Source organism: Nansenia antarctica (assembly GCF_963989245.1).
Source record: "Nansenia antarctica genome assembly, chromosome: 2".
Classification (NCBI taxonomy): domain Eukaryota; kingdom Metazoa; phylum Chordata; class Actinopteri; order Argentiniformes; family Microstomatidae; genus Nansenia; species Nansenia antarctica.
In genome coordinates, this window is record NC_137675.1 from 61,351,553 (window position 1) to 61,363,936 (window position 12,384).

The window sequence follows — 12,384 nt, forward strand, 5'->3', positions numbered from 1 at the left end:
CATGTCACTCTCGTTACTCTCATCACTCTGACGCACAGACCACTTCCGTCGCTATATATACACCAACCGAACATACATCCGGTCACGTACGCCAACCATCCATCCGGTCACGTACGCCAATCAAACCACGCCCACTAATCTGGCGCTTACACAATACTAAACAAATCTAAGACAGAACTTATACAATTACAATAATAATACATACACCTTCATGAGAAACGTACATGGATAGTATGGAAAATAATAAAGGAAATAACAGGGGCAAAATAGGGCTGATTTGGGGAAACTAACTGGCTCTAAATTGTGGGCCTTCATAACAGCCGCCCCATGAAACCCTCGGTTTCATTTAACTAGGGAAGGCACACTGGCTAGGCTGCTCTAGCAGCGTGAGGTATGAGGTGATAGTGTCCTTGGTAATTTGAGGGAGCTCAATCAGGCGTGCCACAGGTCGGGTGTAAGTGCGACCACCAACGTCCACGATGGCCGTCCGCACCCTTCCATCCGGACCCGGCAGGACCTTGGTCACTCTGCCTGTCTGCCAGGCGGCGCGTGGAAGGGACTGGTCGATCACCAGTACCACGGCACCTTCGGACAAGTTGTCTCTCTCCCTCGTCCACTTCTGCCTGACTTGCAGGGTCGGCAGGTAGTGCAGTATGAACTGCCTCCAAAACTGGTCCGCGAGCACCTGGCTGTGCCTCCACCATCTTCTTCCGGTGAGCTCTGCAGGGTCGTAGACTACCTGAGGCAGTGCAGAGTCTCGCCGCCCCATCAGCAAGAAGTTGGGCGTAATGGGATCCAGATCTGCTACATCACTGGAGGTATAGCCTAGGGGCCGGGAGTTCAAGATGCCCTCAATCTCTGCGAGTACAGTCTCGAGCACCTCATCGGTAGGCACCTTCTGTCCGAGAATGGTACGTAGGACGTTCTTTACTGAGCGAATCTCCCGCTCCCAGGCTCCCCCGAAGTGTGGAGCATTTGGGGGGTTGAACTCAAACTTCACTTGCTGGGAGGCGAGTCTGTCACGGGCCTCCTCAGTCATCGCAGCGTAGCTCGCCCTCAGCTCGGCCTCACCACCGACGAAGTTGGTGCCTCTGTCCGACCGGAGGGTCTTAGGGGTCCCTCGCCTGGAGGTGAACCTCTTGAAGGACATGAGGAAGCTGTCGCTTGTGAGCTGGTGCAGAACTTCAAGGTGCATTGCTCTCGTCGTCAGGCACGTGTAGATGATGCCCCACCGCTTTTCGGAGGCTCGCCGGTTTCGGACTAGGAGTGGCCCGAAACAGTCGACCCCAGTAGAGTGGAACGGAGCCTGTCTCAGTCGCAGCCGGTCCTCGGGCAGATCGGACATCATGGGCTGCGGCGGCGTGGCTCGCCACCTCTGGCAGTCCGAGCAGGACCTTTGATATCTCCGTACCGCCTCCCGTCCATGGAGTATCCAGAATCTCCGTCGTACCTCCGCGAAGACACGCTCTCCACCCGCGTGCTGCACTTTGTCATCATGGTGCTTGATGACCAATCTGGTGACCTGATGCTTAGTGGGAAGCACGATGGGATGCTTCGTGTCTAGGTCTAGATCTTGAGCGCGGCGCAGTCTGCCACCCACGCGAATGAGAACACCGTCGAGCTCTGGAGCTAAGCCGCGGAGTCTACTGTCCGAGGGGATCGGCTTCCCTTTCTCGAGACACTCCCGCTCTCGGGAGAAGGCATCCTGTTGGGCACTCTGCAGCACCAGGAGCTCCGCCGCGGTGTAATCTTCGGCGCTGAGCGTAGTATCTAGGGGTAGACCGGCCTTGGAGCAGAACATCCTCTTCTGCAGCTCTTCGAGCGTCTCACACTCCTCTCCTGGAGTAGTCTCAGGGTCTACGACCTGGGTGACTCCGCAGAACAACGTCTTACGCAGCTCTTTGTCCTCTCTGTCTTCGGCTAACGCCGGCGTGGCTGGCCACTCTGACTCCCGCTCCTGTAGGAAGTCTGGTCCCGTGTGATACAGGTGGGGCTCAGCCAGATCCTGGAGAGTTGCCCCTCTCGTGATGACGTCAGCAGGGTTCCTCTTGGTGTCTACATAACGCCAGCAGTTCACCTCAGTCAACTCCAGAATCTCTGCGACTCGGGTGCCCACGAACACCTTATACCGACATGAGCTGGACTTCAACCACTGGAGGACGGTAGTTGAGTCTGACCACATGGTGACGCTCATCAGAGGTAGCTGGAGCTCGTCGAGCAGGAACCTTCCCAGTTGCGCGCCGTTCAGGGCAGCACACAGCTCCAGTCTTGGGATGGACTGTTGCCTTTTCGGCGCCACTCGGGAACGTGCCAGGACAAACGAGACGTGGACTTCACCTCCAAGCTCTGCCGCTCTGACGTATGCCACGGACCCGTACGCCATCTCCGAGGCGTCGCAGAATACATGTAGCGTGATGACACTCCTCTCTAGGTCCGTGGAGGGAGGGAAGTAGCTCCGCTGCAGCTTGATGTGCTGGAGAGTGGGAAGTTCCTGCTCCCAGGCCTTCCACTTCTCTTCTAGGTGACGAGGCAGAGGATCGTCCCATCCTCGTTCTTGGGCCCACAGCTCCCGGACAAGCACCTTGGCCATCGTCGTGAAGGGAGCGATATATCCCAGTGGGTCGTACTGGCTCGCTAGAGTGCTGTATATCGTTCTCATCGTGACGCGTTGGGGCTTGGCAGGCTTATTGCGATAGCGTAGAGTGTCGGTCTGGAACTGCCAGATAAGTCCGAGCGTCATCTCCTGAGCATCATCTGGTGAGTGAGAGACCCAAGCCTCGCTGCTGGTCGAGGTGGCCTCCTTCGGGAGGTCTCTGATGACTTGCGGGTCGTTGCTGGCCCACTGGCAGATCTCAAATCCACCCTCCTGGAGATGAGCACGCAGGTCCTGGACTAGCTGACGGGCTTCCGTGGCTGTCTTCGAACTGTGGAGGCAGTTGTCCACGTAAAAGCTCTTATGGACGGCGTCAAACACTCCAGGAGGTGCCGTCTCCTGCGCGGCGTGAGTCTGTAGCGCATAGGTGGCGCAACAGGGGCTGCAGGTTGTCCCGAAGGGTAGCACCTCCCACTGGTAGATAGAGGGGTCGGGGTCGCTCGGGTCCTCTCTCCAGAGAAACCTCATGAGTGGCTTGTCTTCCTCCAACATCCTGACCTGGTGAAACATTCGCTTAATGTCACCACTGACTGCGATCGGCTGCTGACGGAATCGCACCAGAACTCCCAAGAGGGCTGGGGTCAAGGTTGGACCAGGGAGAAGATAGTGGTTGAGGTTGAGCTTCCCCACCTGGTAGCTACAGTTGAAGACCACTCGGTTCTTCCCGTTGTGGTGAACATTGTGGTGCGGGAGGTACCAAGACTCGGCACTCTGGTTCGCCTCGGCTGGCTCAAGCTTCTTCACCAGACCGGACTCCGTCAGTTTCTTCATCTCCGTTCTGTAAGAAGCAGCAAGGACCTCGTCCTTCCTCATACGCTTCTCAGTGCTGGTCAGACACTGTAGGACGGTTCGAGGGGATACTCGAAACTCTGGCATGGGTTCTCTTCGGAGTAGTGGTGTGACGTATCTCTTCACGCCCTGGACTTCGATACGCACTGTCTTTGCTTTAAGGAGGTCTATGGCGTAGACGTCCTCCTTTGACCGTACGTAGAGCTTCTCATTCTTGTAGGGCGCAACGTCTAGCGTCCACAGCTTCTGGACGTTGTCTAGTAGCGCCGCATTCATGGAGTCCACACTGGTGTGAAGGCAGTTGATGGTCTGCACTTCTTCGGTGCGGACATGGAGGGATGACGTAGCTCTCCCGTCTCTATCTCTCCACTCGGTAGCGCCTTGGAGGGCCCACCCAAGCGCAGTCTTAACAGCCATCGGGCAGCCTCGTGGTCCTCTCAGCGGAGGACGGAGCGACACGATCAGTGCAGCGTTGTCCGAGCCGATGAGAAGGGTTGGCTCCGCTCCTTCTATCGGATGTAGGTCTACTCGCCGTAGGTGGGAATATCTTGCGCGTAATCTCTCCAGGGGGTAGTCGTAGCGGGAGAGCGCTAGCTGGTCTGCGGTGAAGACATTCTGAAGCCGATATCTATCCGACGGCCGCCCCGCCGGGGAGATAGAGAAGTTGATTCTCGCCCCGGTGACCTCTTTAAGGTCGCGACGTATCGTGCGCAGAGTCAGCTTCTCCTCAGTCCCGTGGAGCCCCAACTGGCGCACTGCCTCCTGGAGGAGGATGGTCCGTTCCGACCCGTCGTCTAGAACGGCGTACGTGTCGTACACAGCGTTGTTGTGGTGCAGTCGGACCTTCACCACCTTCAGTAGGACCTTGGAGCCGCTGCTCTGGGTTGGGTCTAGATAGTAGACAGGTGTTTCCTCTTCCGGTGCGCTACCGGACCTAGGGCTTCTGGTGCCCTCCGTGGACCTGGCGAGGGAGACCTCGTGTAGGATGTTGAGGTGGACCTCCTCACAGCGGTTGCACTTTCTCCTCAAGGTGCAGTTCTTAGCCAGATGGTCGCGCCCACAGTTCCAGCACCTCTTGTTCTCCTCGAGCCACCTCTGCTTGGCCTCGGTACTCAGGTTGTTGAAGTCACTGCACTCATTGAACCAGTGCTCGCTGGTGCAGTACGGACATGGCGGTGGACCTCTCCGTCCCTTTTGAGGGGGTTGAGAGGAATCCTTTCCCTCAGGTCGGGCTTTCCTCTCTCTCCGAGGCTCCTCCTCCGTGTGCAGCACTCCTACTGGGCGTCCTCTGTTCGAGCTCGGCCTGTCCCAGCGGTCTCCCTTCTCCCTCTCCTTCTTCGGCTCAGCGTAACCCATGGCGTCTACGTTGGTGTCATGCACTTCCTCCAGTAGGAACTCCGCGAAGGCAGCCATGCTCAGACCCAACTTCCCGGGGTTACGAACGCGCTGCTGTCGCCGGAACCTCTCCTGCCGGAAGCGTGGGATCTTGCGGAGCAGCCGCTCTACGTTGGAGGTGCTGTTGATCTCGCTGGCGCCAGCTGGGCCCTGCGTCTTCAGCATTCCAACCAAGGTGTGCACGCGGAGCGCGAAGTCATCTAGCGCCCGTTCATCCTTGATGGGGGCCTGCTGTTCGAGGGCTTGCAGTTCAGCAAGGGCGTGGTTCCAGGGACGACCGTAGCGGGCATCCAAGTCGGCGAGCGCTCTGGTGTAAGGTGTCGGTGCGGAGGCATGGGCCAGAACCATGTTGTGGGCTCTGGGGTTCCTCACATGCTGAAGGAGAATCGCATATTTGTAGGACTCTGAGCAGGAGTCGTCCAAGAGCGTGTCTAGGCAGATGCGTAGTTCCACATACTGGCTCCTGTCCTCGTCCTTGAAGAAGGGGAACTTGGGTCCCTCCACCTGGGGAAACATCCTGTAGTGGATGATCGGGGCTGGAGTGACGGTCTGGGTGTCCGGCCTGCATGCATTTTGGTTCACTGGAGGACCTAGGGGTGTGCTACGCTCTTGGGGAATGGCTCCCCTCCCGGGCAGCGACGCTGGCTCCCTCTGGGCCGCGTAGCGGTCGGGTCCCTGGTCCTCTTCCTTCAAGGTGGTCAGCTGGGCCTGTAGTTGGACAGTCATGGCGGGGGTCATGGAGCCATCGGCGGGGGGTTCAGGAGATGGCACTCGAGAGGGCCGTGCGGATGATGCTCTGGAGCTACGGGCCGACGGAGCTCTGCTGATGCACACGTCGCGCATGGTCTGCATCACTTCCTCCATCTTCTCCGCGTGCAGTTGCTCTCTCGCCATCTGCCTCTCCGCCGCGCGTTCCGCCCCCTCCATCTGGAGGCGCTCGCGCTCGAAATGGATGCGTTCCCTCTCTAACGCCTCCTGGCGCTGTCTCTCCGCCGCACGTTCCCTCTCTAACGCCTCCTGGCGCTGTCTCTCCGCCGCACGTTCCGCTCCTTCCATCTGGAGGCGTTCACGTTCTAGCGCCTCCTGGCGCTGCCTCTCCGCCGCACGTTCCCTCTCTAACGCCTCCTGGCGCTGTCTCTCCGCCGCACGTTCCGCTCCTTCCATCTGGAGGCGTTCACGTTCTAGCGCCTCCTGGCGCTGCCTCTCCGCCGCGCGTTCCGCCCCCTCCATCTGGAGGCGTTCACGCTCGAACTGGAGGCGTTCCCGCTCTAACGCCATCTCGGCCTGTTGGCGCATACATTCTGACAGCGCGGCACTACTCCCTCTGGAGTGCATGCTATCCGCCCCATAGGCAGAACTGCCCACGGAAACCCTGGACCGGGAGGAAGCCACTGAACGGCAGGAGCTAGGTCTCGAGCGCGCCGTACTGGGAGGCAGATCGTTAAAGCTGAGGCCCTCCCTCTTCCGCCCGCAGGCGCTGTCAGACCGGGCCTCTCCTTCCTGCTCTTCCGTTTCTACGGCAAAACCCGGCTGTTCTGCCATCTCATCCTCAGGCTGGTGCTCTTTGATGGCTGTCTCGGTGCTAGCCACCCGCGCGCCGGCGGACACCTCGGCCTCTCCGACCACTGTATCCCGTGGAGTGCGCTCCTCACTACTACTCAGTGAGCTTTCGAGCTCAAGCTCATACTCCTGTAACCTCGGAGGCAACCGCGGGACTCTCTGTGGTCGTGGCTCTGGCTCAGGGGGCGGAGAAGGGGGGGTAACTGTCTTGTCTGGTTGGCTGCGCTCAGCCATGCTATCACTACACAACCTATCCGGCTCGAAGGACCAATTGTAACCAGGGAGTAGCTAAAGGACTGTAGAATTTAGGAAGGGCTGGTTATCTAACTAACTCGGAGCTAAATCGGCAGTGTAGGAGGATACAGGCAGGGGGCGCCAGCAACCCTTTAGACTAGCAGTACTAGAATTAGCATTAGCATTACAGACAACTAAACACACAGTAATGTAGCAAAGATGAACAAACACATTTATTTACACAAAGGATATATACATCCCCATATATATACTCCCTCCCCGCCGGCCACACACACACTCAATCACTCACTCACAGTACCTAGCCTGGAAAAGGCTTAGAGTCCCGGACTGCAAGGAGCGCGTTGAGGCCTGGTTGGAGCTCGCATGTGCTTCGAGGAAGGTAGCAGACAAAGGGGGGGGTGACGTAGCAACTTGAAGGGAAAGGGGCTTCTTCGTAGTCCACGACGAGGTGTGAATGGCTCAGGTCCGGTGGTCCACGGTCGGTCGCAATCCACCTCGTGAAGGCGACGGCTCTGTCCAGCTTGGGTCTCGCTTGGTCCAACGTTAGCAGCCGGCGGCTGGCAAGGCTGGCTAACGGGGACACAGCTAAACTGGGCTAGCGCTGCTAACCCACTAAACTCCGAACTCCCGCGGTGATGCGGGCAGCCAGTGATTCACCACCAACAGTCTATGCCAAAGGCAGGTCTCCTCCGACACTCAGAGTCTCCCGTTCTCCTTGTGGACTGTTGAGAGATGTTGAATTGCTGCTGTAAGGTTTGCCCTCTGTCACAGTGGTAAACTCAATAATCACTCTTCAGGTCTTCAGCTTCAGCACGGTGTGCGTGTTACTGACTCCGCCATCTTAGATCGACTTCTCGTTTCTCCTTCTCATGTCACTCTCGTTACTCTCATCACTCTGACGCACAGACCACTTCCGTCGCTATATATACACCAACCGAACATACATCCGGTCACGTACGCCAACCATCCATCCGGTCACGTACGCCAATCAAACCACGCCCACTAATCTGGCGCTTACACAATACTAAACAAATCTAAGACAGAACTTATACAATTACAATAATAATACATACACCTTCATGAGAAACGTACATGGATAGTATGGAAAATAATAAAGGAAATAACAGGGGCAAAATAGGGCTGATTTGGGGAAACTAACTGGCTCTAAATTGTGGGCCTTCATAACAGTTATGATTAAACACAAACACTTATATCAATGTCTTTTTAGCCATTAACTATTATCTTATTAAATGTGTTATCTCTCTCATGTAATGTACATACAATTATGCTAGAATAAATAAATGATTAAACTTATTTACAGTCTTCTGGTGGCACATTGTTGTACTTCACCCAGCAGATGTGGCAGTTTTATGACATTGGTCCAGTGTTTCAAGTCTTGTTGTGTGTTGGTGGTCAGTGGAAGTCTGTGTCTCTGATGTCTTTGTACAGCTGGCAGGTGGTTAAAAAAGTGCAGCTCTGAATTGCCCCATTTGTATGAAATGTGCTGTACAAATAAACTTGCCTTGCCCAAGACCTCCACCTCTCTACAGGAAATAATGAATTAATTAATTGTGTGCGTGTGTGTGTGTGTGTGTGTGTGTGTGTGTGTGTGTCTCAGAGGGCTACTTCATCCCTGTCTCGTGTTTCCTGCTGTTCAACCTGTGTGACTGGGCGGGCAGGAGCTTCACCGCTGTGTGTATGTGGGTAGGTCACACACACGCACACACACACACACGCACACACACATACTCACACACAACACACACGCACATACACGCACACACCCATGCACACACACTCACACACAACACACACACGCACACAACACACTCACGCACGCGCGCGCCCGCGCACACACACACACACACACACACACACACACACACACACACACACACACACCACAGTGCCCGTTTAGCAAGATTGTATGGAGTGTTGACCTGAGAGTGTGTGATGTCATCGATCGTTAATCAATAACCAGGCTGATGTGTGTGTGTGTGTGTGTGTGTCTCTCCCAGCCAGGGCAGGACAGCATGCTGTTGCCAGGGCTGCTGGTTGCCAGGGTGATCTTCATCCCTCTCTTCATGCTGTGCAACGCCCAGCCGCGTCGCTTCCTGCCGGTCTACTTCCTGCACGACGGCTGGTTCATCAGCTTCATGGTCCCCTTCCCCTTCAGCAACGGCTACCTGGCCTCCCTGTGCATGTGCTACGGCCCCAAGTACTACACTACCCACAACCACCTCACTGCACTACCCATAACCACCTCACTACACACTACACTACCCACAACCACCTCACTGCACACTACACTACCCACAACCACCTCACTGCACACTACACTACCCACAACCACCTCACTGCACTACCCACAACCACCTCACTACACACTACACTACCCATAACCACCTCACTACACACTACACTACCCATAACCACCTCACTACACACTACACTACCCATAACCACCTCACTACACCCTACACTACCCACAACCACCTCACTACACACTACACTACCCACAACCACCTCACTACACACTACACTACCCATAACCACCACACTACACTACCCATAACCACCTCACTACACACTACACTACCCATAACCACCTCGCTACACACTACACTACCCATAACCACCTCACTACACTACACTACCCATAACCACCTCACTACACACTACACTACCCATAACCACCTCGCTACACACTACACTACCCATAACCACCTCACTACACTACACTACCCATAACCACCTCACTACACACTACACTACCCATAACCACCTCACTACACCAGAGGTTCCCAAACTTTTTTAACCAAGGCACCCCTGAAGCTTTCCCCCTTCTCCAAGGCACCCCAACTCTACGAAGATTTAAAAAATGCCTCGGAGCTTAAACTAAAAACAATACACGATGAATTGGTTTGAAAATGTGTGTTTATATATAATACATAAGTATTGCCCCAATGAATTTTAACAAGATAATAAAAGTCATAAATGAACTGTAATGGATGGGCAAGAATGCATAGGTCAGTCAAACTATCGCTAAATTAAATAAAATTGTGGCCCTCAAGGATTGTACAATATGGGAGAAGACTCAGAGGGAATTCTTCACACAAATAAAATATCAAAGGCCTGTATAATCAATCAATGGAACAATGCTTTTTTTTTGGGCTTAAAATAATGCCTTAAAATGTAATTCTCATTTCAATGCTCATTCTGAGATTATTATTTCACATCTGAACCAAACGGGTAGGGTAACTCACAACTATAATAATTTAACAATAATAATCATGACAGAATTGTAAAAATTGAGAGAAATACAAAACAAAGAAATATGTTGTGCGCATTAGTGGGACACATGCGCCTGCTTTTGGGAGCAGAGTCTCTTTATGCGGGGAGAGATAGTGGACAGCGCGACACGCAGGTCCTGTTCCACTGACAGGCGCGTGCCTGTCTTGTTCTTGACGTATGCTAGAGAAGAAAAAGCCAGCTCGCACAAGTAGGAGGTTGGGAAGGGTAAAAGCACCTTGATGGCGCTCTCTGAGAGAGATGGATATTCATGTCCCACAAGCAGTCAAAACCTATCCAAACCTAGCTCACCATGTTTGAGCTTCAGTGTGCGGTCCATAATGAGCTCTGCCAGTTCATCTTGAGCTTTACTGCTCAAACTAGCGGCTGATGCTGATGAGAGGGGGTTGAACGGATCCCGGAGCCAGTCGAAGTCTTCGTTCATTGGAGGGAAATAGGACTCAAATCTCTCCTCCAGCATACGTAGGTGCGCAGCGATCAGATTCAAGAAAGACGCTGACTTGTGTGCTGCGTCATTGGCCGTCAACGTAAACATTTCAATGTTTTTCTTGGCCACCCCGTCTTGCCACCGTCTCAATTTGGATCGGAATCCGTTCAGTTTGTCTGTCGCTGTCAGGATATTCTCAGCCTTCCCTTGCATTTTTATGTTGAGGTCATTAAGGTGGCTGAAAATATCTGCCAGATAAGCAAGCTTAATCCACCACGATTCATCTTCCAATTGTTCTTTGTATGGCAAGTCGTGCTCACTGACAAAAGTTATCAGTTCATCTCGGAGCTCATAGACACGGGATAACACCTTGCCCCGCGACAGCCAGCGGACCTCTGTGTGTAATAAGAGACCCTCATGCTCGGACCCCATCTCATTGCACAATGTGCTGAACAGCCGTGACTTCAGCGGGCGTGATTTTACATAATTAACCATTTTCACCGCTTGGTCCAAGACTTCAGTGAGGAGTAGTTAGTTAGTAACTAGTAGGCCTAGTTAGTAAATTAATGTCTTTCAAATCTGAGAAATATATATTTTATTTGCTTATGAACTCCATTGCACATGTAATAAACAAACGTTTATTAATGTATTATTATTATCATTTTATATTATACTTTTTTTTTTTTTTTACGAGCAGATTTGGCGGCACCCCCGGACAGGTGCCGCGGCACCCACTTTGGGAACCTCTGCACTACACTACACTACCCATAACCACCTCGCTACACACTACACTACCCATAACCACCTCACTACACACTACACTACCCATAACCACCTCACTACACACTACACTACCCATAACCACCTCACTACACACTACACCCTCCAACCTCCATCCCAGCTGAGCGTAGCCTAGCTAACCCTCTTCTTCTTCTTCTTCTTCTTCTTCTGTCTCTACAGGAAGGTAGCTAACCCTCTTCTTCTTCTTCTGTCTCTACAGGAAGGTAGCTCCGCATGAAGCAGAGACGGCCGGCGCCATGATGACGTTCTTCCTGGGTCTGGGTATGGCGCTTGGAGCCGCCCTCTCCTTCCTGTTCCGGGCCGTGGTCTAAACCCCCCCCCCCCCCCCCCCCATTCCATCAGTCTGCATGTCTAGACTGTACATATGTTGTTAAATGTATTAAACAATGTTATTACTTTGTGTGTGTGTGTGTACCCCCATCTGTATTCAATCTGAAAACATTATCTCATATTGAGTATGACTACATGTTGTCATGACTACACACACACACTAATACCAAAATGTGCACAGACACACACACACACACACACACACAGAGGTTCTCTCACACACACACACACACACACACACACACCACAATAACTGTTTATGTTTCACTGATGTCAACATGTTAAAACACCAAGGAGACAGTAGGAGAGATACTGTAGACCAGGGGTGCTCACACTTTTTGGAACCAAGATCTACTTTTCAAGTAGCCAGTCTGCCAAGATCTACCAGTCTAGTTTCAACATCGCAAACGTACATGCACGTACTACAAACACACACACACACACACACACACACACACACACACACACACACACACACACACACACACACACAGTTCCCAGCCTGCATAGTAAACTCACAATACACTTTCCCTCTCTCTGTCACACAGCCACAGGAGAAGACCATCACAAACCCTCCCTCTTTGCTATTCTCGCTCACACACATTCACACACACACACACACACACACACACACACACACACACACACACACACACACACACACATTTGCCAGTCTGCATAGGGAGCCATAGCACAAACCCTCCCTCTCTCTCCCTCCCTCCCTCCCTCTCTCTCTCTCACTCTCTTACACACACACACACACACACACACACACACACACACACACACACACACACACACACACACACACACACACACACACACACACACACACACACACACACACACACACACTTTCTCT

General features: G+C 53.3%; 1 protein-coding gene across 1 annotated transcript in view; it reads left to right on the forward strand.

Annotated features, from left to right (window-relative positions):
* The window catches only part of LOC308150398 (equilibrative nucleoside transporter 1-like), a gene marked incomplete at both ends in the record, with an annotated part of 17,420 nt that extends 5,917 nt beyond the window's left edge, over window positions 1-11,503 (forward strand). The window contains 3 exons of the mRNA XM_080523237.1: window positions 8,271-8,356; window positions 8,671-8,870; window positions 11,392-11,503. Coding sequence (XP_080379363.1) covers window positions 8,271-8,356; window positions 8,671-8,870; window positions 11,392-11,503 — 398 coding nt within the window. The remainder of the gene's footprint in view (window positions 1-8,270; window positions 8,357-8,670; window positions 8,871-11,391) is intronic.
* Window positions 11,504-12,384: the final 881 nt, after the last annotated feature.